The sequence below is a fragment of the Schistocerca gregaria genome, chromosome X, assembly GCF_023897955.1.
Source record: "Schistocerca gregaria isolate iqSchGreg1 chromosome X, iqSchGreg1.2, whole genome shotgun sequence".
Classification (NCBI taxonomy): domain Eukaryota; kingdom Metazoa; phylum Arthropoda; class Insecta; order Orthoptera; family Acrididae; genus Schistocerca; species Schistocerca gregaria.
The window spans coordinates 156583113-156597340 of NC_064931.1; the positions used below are offsets into that span (position 1 = coordinate 156583113).

At 41.4% G+C, this 14228-nt stretch overlaps 1 protein-coding gene across 19 annotated transcripts in view; it reads right to left on the reverse strand.

Moving 5' to 3' along the window:
• Window positions 1-14228, reverse strand: part of LOC126297424 (inositol hexakisphosphate and diphosphoinositol-pentakisphosphate kinase) — a 507792-nt gene that overhangs the window by 366190 nt on the left and 127374 nt on the right. Inside the window, exon 2 of one of the 19 annotated variants that reach the window (XM_049988231.1) lies at window positions 11472-11604. The exons of 17 other annotated variants lie outside the window; for them this stretch is intronic. In XM_049988231.1, the coding sequence (XP_049844188.1) occupies window positions 11472-11540 (69 nt within the window). In that variant the 5' untranslated portion in view covers window positions 11541-11604. Of the gene's footprint in view, window positions 1-11471; window positions 11605-14228 lie in introns of those variants that run through there. One more of the 19 variants, XM_049988230.1, reaches the window with a different exon arrangement.

A 14228-nucleotide genomic window follows, 5' to 3' on the forward strand; every position in this document is an offset into this window, starting at 1 on the left:
AGTTGTTTAACAAGGTATGAGAGAGCCTCAGAGTTGTTGTTGCTGTGTTTTGTTTTAGGGTACAAAAAGAAACAACTAAGTTCATACGCACTCATTTCAAAACTGTGTAACACAAAGACAAAGAGAGGAGTTAAAAACAACTATACGTCAATCCCAATCAATGGAAGACAAGATAGCTAAAGCCAGGGACATGGAGAAAGGTCTAGAAAATACACCATAGAGAAATGGAAGGCCAGGATTAAAGTGGCCTTTGCCATATTTCTATGATGGGCAAAAAGTAAAACACAGTTGACACCCCTCACGTTGTTCGCTAAAACGTCCGATAACTCAGATGGTAAACCCAACCGGGAACGTAAACTGTTAAAAAAAAGGGTAATTCCATCAGGAACTGGCAGATAGTTAAAAGTTGGTCACAATTCACACAAAGTGATGAAGGAGCACCACTTAACAAATGACAATGGCTAAAAAGGTAGAGCGCCCTATATGCAACCTAGTTAAAATGACCTTCTCATGGTGGGAGGGCCAAATTAAGGTTGTCCAAGCCACTGGGAGAGGTTTAACAACCTGGAGCTTATTCCCATGAAGGGAGGACCAGTGGAGATGCCAAAGTGACACCACCTCCTGACAGACAGCAACACAGAGGTCATCGGACGGAATATAAGAATTAGTGGGCTGAGGTACAAGGACTGCAGCCTTCGAAGCAGCATCACCAGCCTCGTTTCCTGTAAGACTGACATGACCAGGAACCCATATAATCATCACAGTGGCTCCATAAAGAGTGAGCAAGTGACAGCTTTCCTGGACCCATTGCACTAAGTGATGGACAGTGTACCGCAAGAGGCTTTGAAGGGCACTGAGAGTGTCTTGAGTAGATGACACAATTGAAAAGGCGGATGTAATCTGTGGCCTGATACAGGGCAAAGAGCTCTGCTGTAAATACTGAGCAGTGTGCCGGAAGCCAATACCGAAAAAATGTTGGTGCCAGTGATGAAAGCTCACCCAACACCACTGTCAGTGTGAGAGCCATCAGTGTACACAAAGGTACTATCACGAAGTACCATGTGAAGGTCGTGGAACTGAAGGCCATAGAGTGAGGCTGGAGTAATGTCCTTAGGAAGCGAATGAAGGCCAAGGTGAACACAGGCTGCCACATAAAGCCAAGGTGGTGACAGATTCACATGCACCCGGAATGTTTCAGGGAGCGCAAAGTTAATCTGTTTGAGCAAGAGCCGAAAGTGAACTCCAGGTGGTAACAGAGAAGAAGAAGAAGAAGAAGAAGAAGAAGAAGAAGAAGAAGAAGAAGAAGCACACATGACAGACAAACAGCATGCATATCTGCTGAGGAGGAAGTTACGGTGGTAGGACAGTGGTAGTTCGGCAGCTTCTCATGTGGGCTAGTGTAAAGGCACCAGTGGTCAAATGGATGCCACGATAGTAGGTAGTATTGAGACAGAGTAAGAGGGACTGATGTGCAGATGCATAAACAAAGCACTCATAGTTTAGTTTCGAATGGACAAGGGACAGCTATGAATGGAAGAGGATGGTTTGATCTGCACCCCAGGAAGTACCATTGAGGACACATAGGACATTGAGGGACTGTGTACAGTGGGCTGTCAGATAAGACACGTGGGAGGACCAAGGGAGTTTCCTATGAAGCAAGAGCATCAGAAATTCCATAGATTCAATTAACAGTAGAACAACAGGCCCAAGATGTAAAGATGGTGGAAGAAACTCCTTGAGTAAAGATGTTGCTCAATGGGACAGGTTTGTGAAGAACAGCAATAGATTACAAAATCGTCAACAAAAAGGGAGCCAGAGATGCCCAGTAGGAGACAGGCCATTATGGGGTTAATGGCAATAGCAAAGAGGACGACCCTGAGACTCATCGTTTTCCTGGCTAAAGCTGTCCGACAAGGCAGAACCCACACGTACCTTGAAAGCTCGGTCTTTTAAAAATTCCTCAAGGAAAAGGGGCAGGCAGCCTTGGAAGCCCAAGGTGTAGAGAGTACGGAGGATACCAGTCCTCCAGCAAGTGCTGTAGGCTTTCACCTAATCAAAAAACATGGCCACAATCTGGGATTTCCTCAGAAAACCATTCATAACATGGATGGACAAAATGACACGATGGTCAACTGTCAAACAGCATGCTCAAAATCCACACTGCGCAATGGTTAGTAAATTGTGAGACTCGAGCCACCACACCAGTTGGGCACAAATCATACATTCCATCACCCTGCAAACACAGCTGGTGAGAGAAATAGGGTGGCAGCTAGAAGGAAGTTGTTTGTCCTTATCGGGCTTAAGTATTGGTATCACAGAGGCTTAATGCCAGCAACTGGGAAACGTGCCCTCTGTCCATATGCGGTTGTACATATTAAGCACAAAGTGCTTGCCTGGAAGTTTCTGCAATGACTGAACATGAACAGTGTCTGGCCCTAGGGCAGAGGATCGGGATGAAATGAGAGCACGATTTAGCTCCCTCATAGCAAAGGCAGCATTGTAACACTCATTATTCTGAAAAGAGAAGGGTATTGCCTGAGCCACCTCCACTCCTTTCTGATGGACGAAGGCAGGGTGATAGTGGGAGGAGCTTGAAATTTCCGCAAAATGGCAGCCCAATGTGTTGGAGATACCAATAGGGTCCAAGATGACATTGCTACTGCCAGGCCGGAAATTGGGGAATGGATCTTGGTCCTAGAGAGCCATCAAAGGTTGATCCACACATCAGATGAGGGAGTGGAACTGTTAAAAGAACTAGTAAATTAAATCCAGCTAGCTTCTCTGCTATCCCTAGGAACACAACGACACTTTGTATGTACCTGTCTATAATGAATGCAGTTTTCCATTGTAATATGATGGTTAAAAACACAGAGAGCACATCTCAGTGTGTGAATAGCATTGTGGCATGCCTCAGTCCACCAAGGGACCAGGACATGGCATGCTAAAGAGGAAGTGCGAAGAATGGAACATTATGCAGTGGTAAGGATAATGTTTGTAAGATATTCCACCTGGTCATCACAACTAGGGAAATCTTGTTCATCAAAGGTCGCCAGGGAGGAGTAAAGACTCCAGTCAGCCGTAGTAAGCTTCCACTTGAGTGTACATGCAGATGGGATATGAGTCAGCAAACGGATAGCACATAAGAAATGGTCGCTCGAGTAGGTGTCAGAAAGAACGGACCACTCAAGACGATGGCAAGCTGGGCAGTGCAGAAGAATAGGTCCAAATGGGAATAGGTGTGCGAAGAGTCTGAAAGGAACGTGTGTGCTCCTGTGTTATTGCAGAAGAGGTTAAGTTGACTAAGGTCAGCCAAGAGGGCATCTCTCTGACAGGTTCTGGGAAAACCCCAAAGCGGATGGTGCACATTAAAGTAACCAAGCAGCAGAAATGGGTGAGGTAACTGTCCAATAAACTAGAGGAAGTCTGCCCTGGTGACATCAAATAATGGAGGGATGTAAACATTTCAAAGGGAAAAGGTCAAGTGAGGAAGGAAAAGGTGTACTGCAACAGCTTGAAGACAGGTAGTCAGGGTGATGGGTTGATTATGAACGTCATCCCGTATGAGTAGCATAAGAGTCTCCTCAAGAGTCTTTCACATCCTGCAATGGGTACTGCTTGTAGGTCAGTAACCAAGGAGAGAGGAGAGGAGCGATGTGTGTTATACACAAACACAGCAAACCCTCCCTTGGCCTTGTCCCCTCTCAGGTCATCCTTTGGGTGGCATGAATAACTCCATAGGACAGTGGATTCAGTGGTGGATTTAAAATGTGTTTACAAGAAACACAAGCACAGGGTGTGTGTGTGTGGGGGGGGGGGGGGGGGGGGTCAGGAGTTTCAGCTCTTTCACATGTGTGCTGAACCCATTATGTTCCACTGGAATGTGGGAGCCATCTATCACGAGGCTAGCACTTTTATGTTGTCTTTCCACTAAAGAGAGGAGCCTGTAACAGGTGGAGACTCAGTATTGGTGCAAGATGATTGCCCCAGACCAAAATCAAGGTCCATTAGCTCTCCATCAGTAGTTAATACTTGACCTTTGATTTTTTGTCCTGAGTAGGCTTTGGAGCTAAAACCATGGCTGTGGTACTGGCAGCACTGAACAGTGTACCAGACTGAATCTTTGGATGGGCAGTAAGCTATGCAACATCACCAACCACAGCTTTTTCTGAAGTTCTGGAGGGAGGTACAGGTGGCAAAATAACTGCTTCAGTAGAAGCGCAGTGACAAATGCAGGTGTTAGTGCTGACACCAGCAACCTCCATTTGTGCAGCACCATTGGCTTTTTGCCCTGGCTGTTTAAAAACTGAAGCACACGAGGTAGCAAATGTTGGGGGCAGCATGACTTTACTCATCTTTTTGACCTCACCATGTAAGATGTGCTTTGCAATCTTAAGATCTTGTATCTTCCATTCTTCAAAATATAGGCTGCAGTCCCTACTCCAGACAGGGTGAGAAGCAATTCACATATTTCAAAGGAGAACAATATGTGACTCTTTCATAGACAGTCTTACCACATTTGCCGCAAATGGCTTCTCCCTTACACCTGAGAGTAGTATAGCCAAATTGTTGGCATTTGAAATGGCACATTGGGTTCAGAATATAAGGTTGCATGGTTAGGCAAAGGAAACCTGCCTTAACATGCCCAGGAAGTTTTGTGCTACTGAGTATCATGAGAAATGAATCAGACCTTTCAAGATCCCCATCTACCCCTCTTCATTATTTTTTGTACATTGACTATTGTTTTTGGAGCCCACTCAGCTTTCAATTCCTCCTATGGAATGTCCACCAGATTCCTGCACATCACACCAACTTTGCTGTAATTCGAGGTGGTGTTCCGTTCACTTTTGAGGGTATATTCCCAATGGCATTCAGTTTTCTGGAGGTTCTTAACTTGTTGGGAACTAGAAGTTTCCACCAACAGTGTCCCATTATGCAATCACTTTACTGATTTTAGAGTGCCAGCAATGCCTTCTAACCCTTTTTGAATATAGAAAGGTGAAACTTCCTCGAAGCTGCCACCATTCCTTATCACTATTAAAAACATTTTCTGATTACTTACATGTGTTCTGTTACTACACCCAAAATTTAGAATTAACTCCTGAATCAGGAGCCCTCTTTCTTGATTGGGTGTTACTACCTACCAGCAGCTCTCCCTCTCCAATGGGAGGAAGAAAAGAAAATTTCAAGAGTTCTGTCTTGGATCCATGAGTAGTTAGACCTAGACAGAGCTGTGCATGACTATGTAAGCCTTAGACAACTGAGGTCTGGTAGGTTCCCCAAAGGTTGCCTGCTAATGACTGTTCCACCTCAATAGCCATGCATCTCATCAGTGCACAACGTACCTTGAGATTGATGGAGTTTTTGTAGGGGTTTTTACCATCCTTGTGATTCACGTGGTCAATCCAAGACCCCCATTCCCCATGACACACAACATTCCACTGCCATGCTGCACAATGGTCGTTTAAGCACACTCAGAGCTTGCGGTGACAAAAAAACTGATCGTGCTTACCAGTCCCCACCTCAGAAGCTCTGGGGTCACCAAGCCAGTACACAGCAAATGAATGCTGAGCCCCTGATGGTCCAACTTCCATCTCATATCTGTGACCCCACTTTCACAATAATACAGAACATGCTGCACTTTTCTGTACTTTTTTGAATTTTTTTGATGTTCTCAGTCAATTATATCTGGTAAGGATCCAATACCATGCAAGCAATGCTCCAGAAGAAGATTGACTGGGGCTGTGTTAGCAGTGTCTTTAATAGATTTGTTGCAAGTTCTACATATTCTGCCATTGTGGTTTGCCTCACCAACAACATCTGCTGTGTGATGGTTCCAGTTTAAGTAGTTTGTAATTGTATTTAGTTGACAACAACAACTTTTGAATTTGTGTAATTTATCATACAACTGAAATTTAATGACATTTTTTATTAAACTTGTAAAGGATCTCCACATATTTTATTGTTTATGATCAACTTCCTCTTTCGGCACCACAATGATATTGCCAGGTCAAAATCACAAACAAGTTGAAATCGGAATGCTGTGTCAATGAAATACAAAACTTAGAACTGAAAGGATGCACGGATTGATGGGGTTAAAGGGACCAAACTACGAGGTCATTGACACCTCAATTCTGTGTGTGTCAAACTGGGAAGGACACTAAGACAAATCCTGCTGAAATCAATTGTATCAAATCAAGGAAACAAAGAGATAGAAGCAAGTAGAAGTGAGAGAGAGGTAAATGAGTGAAGGTGGGAGCACTGCCAAACCCATGAAGCAGCTGGCAGCCCCCGAGACATGTTATGTGATGGCAGACACACCTTCTGCATCCAACTGGTGCTTCCACACCCACCATTACCACATGGAAACTAACAACATGGAGCAACTGATAAAATTTCAGGAAAGAGGACGATGACATGACAGTAAATCAATGACAAATGTAAAAAAATAAGAAGAATTAAAAAGGTGGGAATGGCAACAACCAGGCCAGACTACTGAGTGAGGGCAGCCATGGGGTCCCTGGGTTGGAGCAGTTGATGGAGCACCCCTCCAATGCCTCAACAAAGCAACGAGGCTATGTCACGGGTAAAATGTAAAACCAGATCAGATGCTTTGGCATTGTCCACTAGCACCAAAGGTAGCATGTCAGCAAGTTTAAGGTTTTGCTGTAAGGAGCCCAAATTAGGGCAGTCCAGTAGGATGTGGGCCACTGTCAGATGAGTGCCACACCAACAGTGGTCTGCATCCTAATGTCAGATGATGTGGCCGTGGGTCAGCCGAGTGAACTAGTTGTCAAGCCAATTTTCTATTATTGTGTTTTAAGATGGGTATTATCACATACTCCTTCCACTAGGAGTGAAATTGTCCTGCCACATTCTATTAATCTGCAGGATACCCATGTTATTGTTATTGTTGAAATGTTGTAGCATCTAGTTACATATTTAATCTTCATATATGCATATTTAAACTGTATGAAGGTGGGACACAATGGTATAATTTTTTTTAATGAAATTCCTCCAGCTGTGCTTAAGATTTTTTATTTACTTCACTACTAGTTTCAGTGTTGTGTCAACACCATCTTCTGGCCTGTACACTTTGCTGAAATCAGTTGTGTGTGGCTCAGTCTAGAAATCCATGACGAGATCAACACATGTTGATCTCACTGCGAACTTAAATCCTAGCCCATAACTGGGAAGATCATGTGTATAGCCTCATAGATGCGGCATACTGTTCCAAACATTCTTTTTCACTTTATTTCATTCACCATAACCAATGTTTTTCGAAAACCTGCAACTATGTCATTCATGCTTCACATAATGAAAAAATGCACCAGTTATGTATTTTTTCATGTTTGGCACAACGTGTTCTGAAAATCCACTTTCACTGTCCAGTTCAAATGTTTACACGAGTATTGTGTGTTGTTTGCATATGTGTTGAGGTAATAAGGTCATGTGCCTGTTCCGTTATGCAGAACACCACACACATGCATATCATCACTTGCTCTGGTTGTTTGTTAAATTTTAATATGTTACAAAGATATACAACTATAGTGCAAGATAGTGCAGAAAAACACTTGAAAACATGACACATGATTTTCGTGTGAATTTTGCACTTGACAATCAGAATAAATTCTCAAAACAAATTGTGCTAAGTGAAAAAAAAAAATTGCAGTGTTTCATTATTTAAATAATGATTCCCTTTTGGTATTTTATTTAAGACTCATGTGTTTAACCACAGTTGTTTTAATATAACTGCACTGGTCAGAGAGATGGTATTTATGGTATTTTATACATGCATGGCTTCAACTGTTTCTCCAGACCACCACAGTATGAGCTTCCATTGGGAAGAGCATGAAGAAAAGGGTACTGCATCTATGGTGCAGCAGCAGCAACTTGTACCATCTCATATATTCCTTTCTCCTACTTACTTTTAAACAGCACTTCATGATTGTGGGGTTGTTAGCTTATCTAAGAGACCAATCTGGTAAAAAACTGTTAGTTCTTTGGTTCAGTAGAAATAATAGAAAATAAATTTTCACTCTGCAGCAGAGTGAATGCCGATTTGAAACTTCCTGGCAGATTAAAAATGCATACTAGACTGGGACTCAAACCTCGAACTAGAAGGTAGGAGAAGAGGTATTGGAGGAAGTAATAATGTAAGGGCAGTCGTGAGTCATGCTTGGATATCTCAGACAGTACAGCACTTGCTCGTGAAAAGCAGGGTCCCAGACCCGAGACCCAGTCTGCCAGGAAGCTTCAGGAAAAGTACAATTGTCAAGTGACCACTATCACAAATGTTCCCATGAACATTCAGCTTGGTTGTTTGGAGTGAAGCTAACATTGCATATGGTGAGGCCTACAATAGAGCAGGTACCTTAAGCAGCACTAAGACATGTTTGGGTTCCTGTTGTTATTAAACAGTGTTTAAATTCCAAACCTTTTCAGTCTAATTAACTATCTTCCACTGGTCTTAATGTTGCCTGTGAAGGAATTGTGTGCCAAAATTGCTTAATAATAAAAAGGGTGGGAGTTGCAAAGCAGCATGAAATGGAATGAGCACATAAGGAAGGTAGTATGGGAAATAAATGGTCAGCTTCAGTTCATTGTGAGAATTATAGGAAAGTTCATCTCATCCATAAAGGAGAGCATGTATGGTATATTAGTGCATCACATTCTCTAATAATGCTCACGCATGTGGGATCACTACCATGTCAGATTAAAGGAAGACATCAAAGCAATTCAGATACATGCTGATGGATAGGGTACGCGTAGGTTCAATCAGCATGTGAATATTATGGAGATGCATCATAAAATCGAATGGGAATCTCTAGACAGATGATGACATCCTTTTCACAAAAAAAACTACTGACAAAGTTGAAAGAACAGGCATTTGAAGCTGTCTGCAGAAATATTCTACTGCCACTAAAGTACATATTGCGTAAAGCCTACAAAGACAAGAAAACATAAATTAGGGGTTGTAAGGAGACACACAGTCAGTCATGTTTCCCTCACTCTATTTGAGAGTGGAACTGGAAAGTAAATGAGTAGTAGTGGTACCAGGGGTACCCTCCACCATGCACCGTATGGTGGCTAACTGAGTGTGTATGTAAATGTATATAGAAGTAATTGTTCCACAATGCCTGTTATCTCATGGAAAGAGAGATCCTTTGGATGGAAAGCAGATGTTGCATACTGTTGTTTGGGTGGGCATTTGGGCATGGATGGTTACTGCTTCTGGTGTAGTGCTAAGTAGCACTTACAAATTGAAAGTGTTTGATCTATCAGGGTGCATATGGCTCCCAACATCCCTCAGTATTTAATCAATTTTTGCAAGATAAGTGATATTATCTAACGTAAAGGACACTGCTTTTCAGTAATCTCAAATACTGTATTGTTGCTGATGCAGGATTGTTCACACACTTAATTTTCATGCAGCACTGTTCTGAAATTTCTACAGACAGATTCAGCACAAAGAAATGTGCTTGAAACACAGACATTGAAAACATCTCATTGCTGGAGAACTTTAAGGTTTATCATCAGACCTGTGAAGTAGGTCTTTGTCCTTCTCGGGTAAAATGTTAACACCATTCCTAATCATTCCAAGTTGGCTTGGTTAGTACAAAGTGCAAAATCTCAGTGAAATGATACTTTGAATCATATTGACACTTTCATTGGGTAGGGAAGGTTGAGTTGGAGAGCTGGAGGGTGTGAGCAACTGGTATTCTTATGTCTCTGAATTTATCATATTTTACCAGCTAACATTTTAAGAGGGCATGCTGAAAATTAATGCCTCCAAATTTCTTATGTGAAAACTCTTGGAGCTTTTTAAATAAAACAGACTTTATTAACATTCTACACTTTTATTCTTCATGTCTACACATTTGCAAACCCTCTGTCACTAGAGGGCTCTGAATTATTGTAACATGGCAACATGTAATGTAACTATGTTAGTGCTTGAGTAACTGCATGCTACAATAGAGTTTTGAATTCAAGGAGTTATTCCGCACGTGGAGCCCCCCCTCCTTAAGCATGACAAACCAGACCATCAGTACTGTGACATTTGAAAAAATCAGAAACCTTGGATTCACTGTAATCAATCATCCTCTATGCAGGCTCAACTTGATCCCATCTAATTTTCACATGTTTCCAGAAGTTAATGAACACCTTTCAGGACTTGACTTTGAAAGTGCTTAAGTGGTGCAATCAGAGGTGAGGTTGTGGCTCGGTCAACAAAGCCAAACATTTTACTGTGATACTATCAACAAACTGGTCTCTTTTTGGGAGAAATGTGTTCATTGTCAAGGCAACTATGCTGTGAAATAAGTATGTAGCTGTGAAGAGTAAAGATTTAGAATGTCAATAACATTTGTTTTATTTTAAAAGTTTTAAGAGTTTTTATGTAAAAATTCAAAGGCATTACTTTTAGTATCAAATGACACCATCAGTTGTATTTTTATTTTTATTTTTGATTACCATGACCCAATTGGTGGTGCAAACCAGTCATACTGCAACTGATACTATCATTTGATTCCAAGCTGACACTAATCAGCTGAAATCAATTAATCGTCTTTTCTTATTGTGGCTACCCCTCCAAGCTTATCCTCAATCTTTTCACAAAGAATAATGGTTTTGTTGCCATAAAGCAATCTCCATCTGTAGATACTAAATAAATTGAGGGGAAAATCTGGAGGCTCCTGCCTAAATCAGGACAGTTGGCAGGTATGCATTAGGATAAAACTACTATTTGAACTGAATCACTTGAGGTACAGTGGACAAGAATACCCACAGTTTAATAGAAATGTAAATATGACCAAAGAAGCCCACTGTACTCAAATGTACTCAATGGGCAGATTATTTGACACAGCAGAACACAGATGGCCAAGGACCAAACAACAAATCTTATTAGGATGAGGAAAATAGAAACAAAACAAGTAGAATCAGCAACAGCATCAGATTTTGGTTTATGCAGACAAAAATATGCACAGAAGGTAAATAAAACTGACTTAATTTCTACTACCTGTATACCTCCTGTACAAATGTTCCTGACAGGAACAATTAATTAAATCATGCAAAAAAATTTCAGCTGACTACTGTTTATCACTATGTCCATCAGTCAAATTTTTCCACAAATATGTCAGAAGTAACACATGAACACAACCATCAAAATGGTTAGAAATATTAGGACGAAGTCATGGGGTTACTTCTTCAATATAGCTGACCATAACTGAGAAACAATCAGAAAGTGATAGAAAAATATGACAAAAGCTATTATCGCATGCAAAGGAAAACACAGTTTTTCAGCAACAGATTCATCAGGCTCAAGATCACAGCTGATCTTTCATATCACATCACAGATAGGTGTCAGTAGGACAAACTGTATTGAAAAGTACCCGACATGCCATGTTAGAGGTACTGTATTAAACAAACTTCATTCAAGACAAAATAACAAACAATAAAGGCTCGTAGTATAATACCATAAACTCCCAATATGGTTCTGCCCCACTGTCTACATCAACTATGTAAACATCAGGTACTTGGGCCATTGCAGACTGCACTAAACAGTTTGTCTTGAGACAGAGTTCTGAAATTGCTGTCAGTCGTATATACCTACACATACATACAAAAAAATGTTACAACTGTGCCTTTAAGCATAGAATTATCACTTAAAAACATAAAAATAAAACTTTACTCAATGAAATGAGTAATTTCTGAAAGACTGCTGATACTGTACTAAAACAATACCTGCAATGAGCAAGATATTTGGTCAAAAATAATAGTAAACTTCCACAGCCTGCCGTTGCCATCATCATTGCATTATCATTATCATTATTACTACTATTATAAGAATTTGACAATATACAACACAGAAATTTGTCTTTAATATTACATAAATACTATTATTTGTGTCTCACTCTTACGATAACTTATTTTTGCAGACTCCAATGTCTATTTCTGCTTGCATGCTTCAAATTGGAATAAGCAATAAGAATGTATGTGTCAGCTTCTTTCTTTCTTTCCCTTCTAGAAGCATGGTGGTACCCTGTCTGGATACCTTATAATCCCAGCTCCTCTGTGTCCACCACCAACATTTTATGGTTACTATTTGCTGACATAGCCACAGCCACAGAAAATACGTCACCATCTTGCTCCACAAATGAGAAGATTAAAGAGTTAAAGACCTCTGAATGACGGACGATGCCACTCAAGTAACTGGTCCTTGCCTGATCTTTGGGGTGAAGTAAGGCGTCCATGCCTCAGGAACTTGGTTGGTTGATTAAACAGGAAGACCTTGTTTCTCTTGACAGACACTAAGAAAAAAAAATTGCACCAAGAAGGAATTGTCTGAATGGGATGGAAATCTGTAGATGTGATGTACCCATACAATAGATTACAATTTCAGAAGAACTGTATTATTTATTAGAAAGAAAGAGCTTCACAAATTGAACATGTCAGTAACATGCTGGTCCACCTCTGGCCCTTACGTTAGGAGTTATTTGGCTTGTAATTGATTGACAGGAGTTGTTGCATGTCCTCCTCAGGGATACTGTGCCAGATTCTGTCCAATTGGTGCATTACATCATCAAAATCCCGGCCATGTTGTAGGATACTGCCCATAACGCTCCAAACATTCTCATTTGGGGAGAGATCCGGCAAGCATGGAGGCAAGAAATAGAAGCTCTTGCCACATCTATGTGGCCATTATCTTACTGAAATGTAAACCCACAATGGCCTAACATGAAGGGCAACATAATGGGGTGCAGAATATCATTGAAGTTCTGCTGTGCTGTAAGTGAGACATGGAATACAACCAAAGGGGTCCTCCTATGAAATGACATTCCAGACACTCACTCTCAGTTATCGCACCATATGGTGGGCGGCTGTCATGTTGGTGCTTCACTGCTATCCAGGGTGTCTCCAGACACGTCTTCAGCCTACAATCTCACTGCCTGGAGAAGAACTGTATTCAGTGATGAGTCCCACTACAAACTGAGGCCCGATGAACAGCGAAGGCGTTTATGGAGGTGCCCTGGACAGTCGTGGGATACCAACCTGACTATTGCTCACCATACAGCCAAACAACCAGGAGTGATTGTCTGTGGTACCATTTGATTCTGTAGCAGGACCCCTTTCATTGCCATTTGCAGCACCCTTGAAGTACAGCAGTATACCCCATTTTGTTGGCCTTCATGGCAAGTCATCCTGGACTTACATTCCAGCAAGACAATGCCGACCTGCACATAGCAAGAGTTTCTACTGCTTGTCTCTCCCCACTTCAGAACATTTGGAGCATTATGGGCAGGACCATCCAACCAGCTCAGGATTATGATGATCTGATGCACCATTTGGACAGAATTTGGCATGATATCCCTCAGGACATCCAACAACTGTCACTCAATGAAAAGCTAAACAACTTCTTACATAAGGACCAGAGGTGGACCAACGTGCTATTGATTTCTCTTTCCCTTGAATAAATCATCCAATTTTTCTGAAATTGTAATCATCTGTTTGTCCATATATGTACATTACATCTATTGAGTTCTGTCCCATTCAGAAAATTGCTTCACGGTATGTCATTTTCATTGTCTTAGTGTGTATTTCACCTAGAGTTAATGATGCCCACCAGAAATTTCATCAAATTATTGAAGTATGTGGGAGTGGTATCTAGGCATTGAAAGTAATATTTATGGAAGAGCTGGGAAATACTTTAAAGAGAAATAAATTTACTTGGATCAGACCAATATGGAAATCAGAGAGTAGGCCTTATGTGTGGCAAGAGGAACCCCATCAACACTTGAGCCTCAAACTTACCTGATTAAAGGCAAAGACTGTTACAGAGTAGGTAACACCTTCTAGCTGGGAGGTTTGTAACATTAAAACTGAGAATGATAGAAAAGCAATGGCTATCAGTTGGACTGATGACAACAAATGATGTGAGAAAAATAACAATGTCAGTAGGTGGATGGGACATGTGAGTGTCCTCTGGGGCTTTACATGCAATGGGGGCTGCTCCTAAAACAGCGGTCCCACTTCTTACCCATTATATTCAGTGTTAAAGAGGGGGACAGTACGCACTATTTATTGTAGTGCTACAACTAAAACAGAAAATGGGATCAGGTACGAAAAAAGGGGCTAATTGCATCTAAAAACTCACTGCCCAGCTGGCAAAGGAGGTAGGGTCGAGAGTCCCCAGACGTAACATGCAGTGTGAGATGCACCTACCTCAACCACTC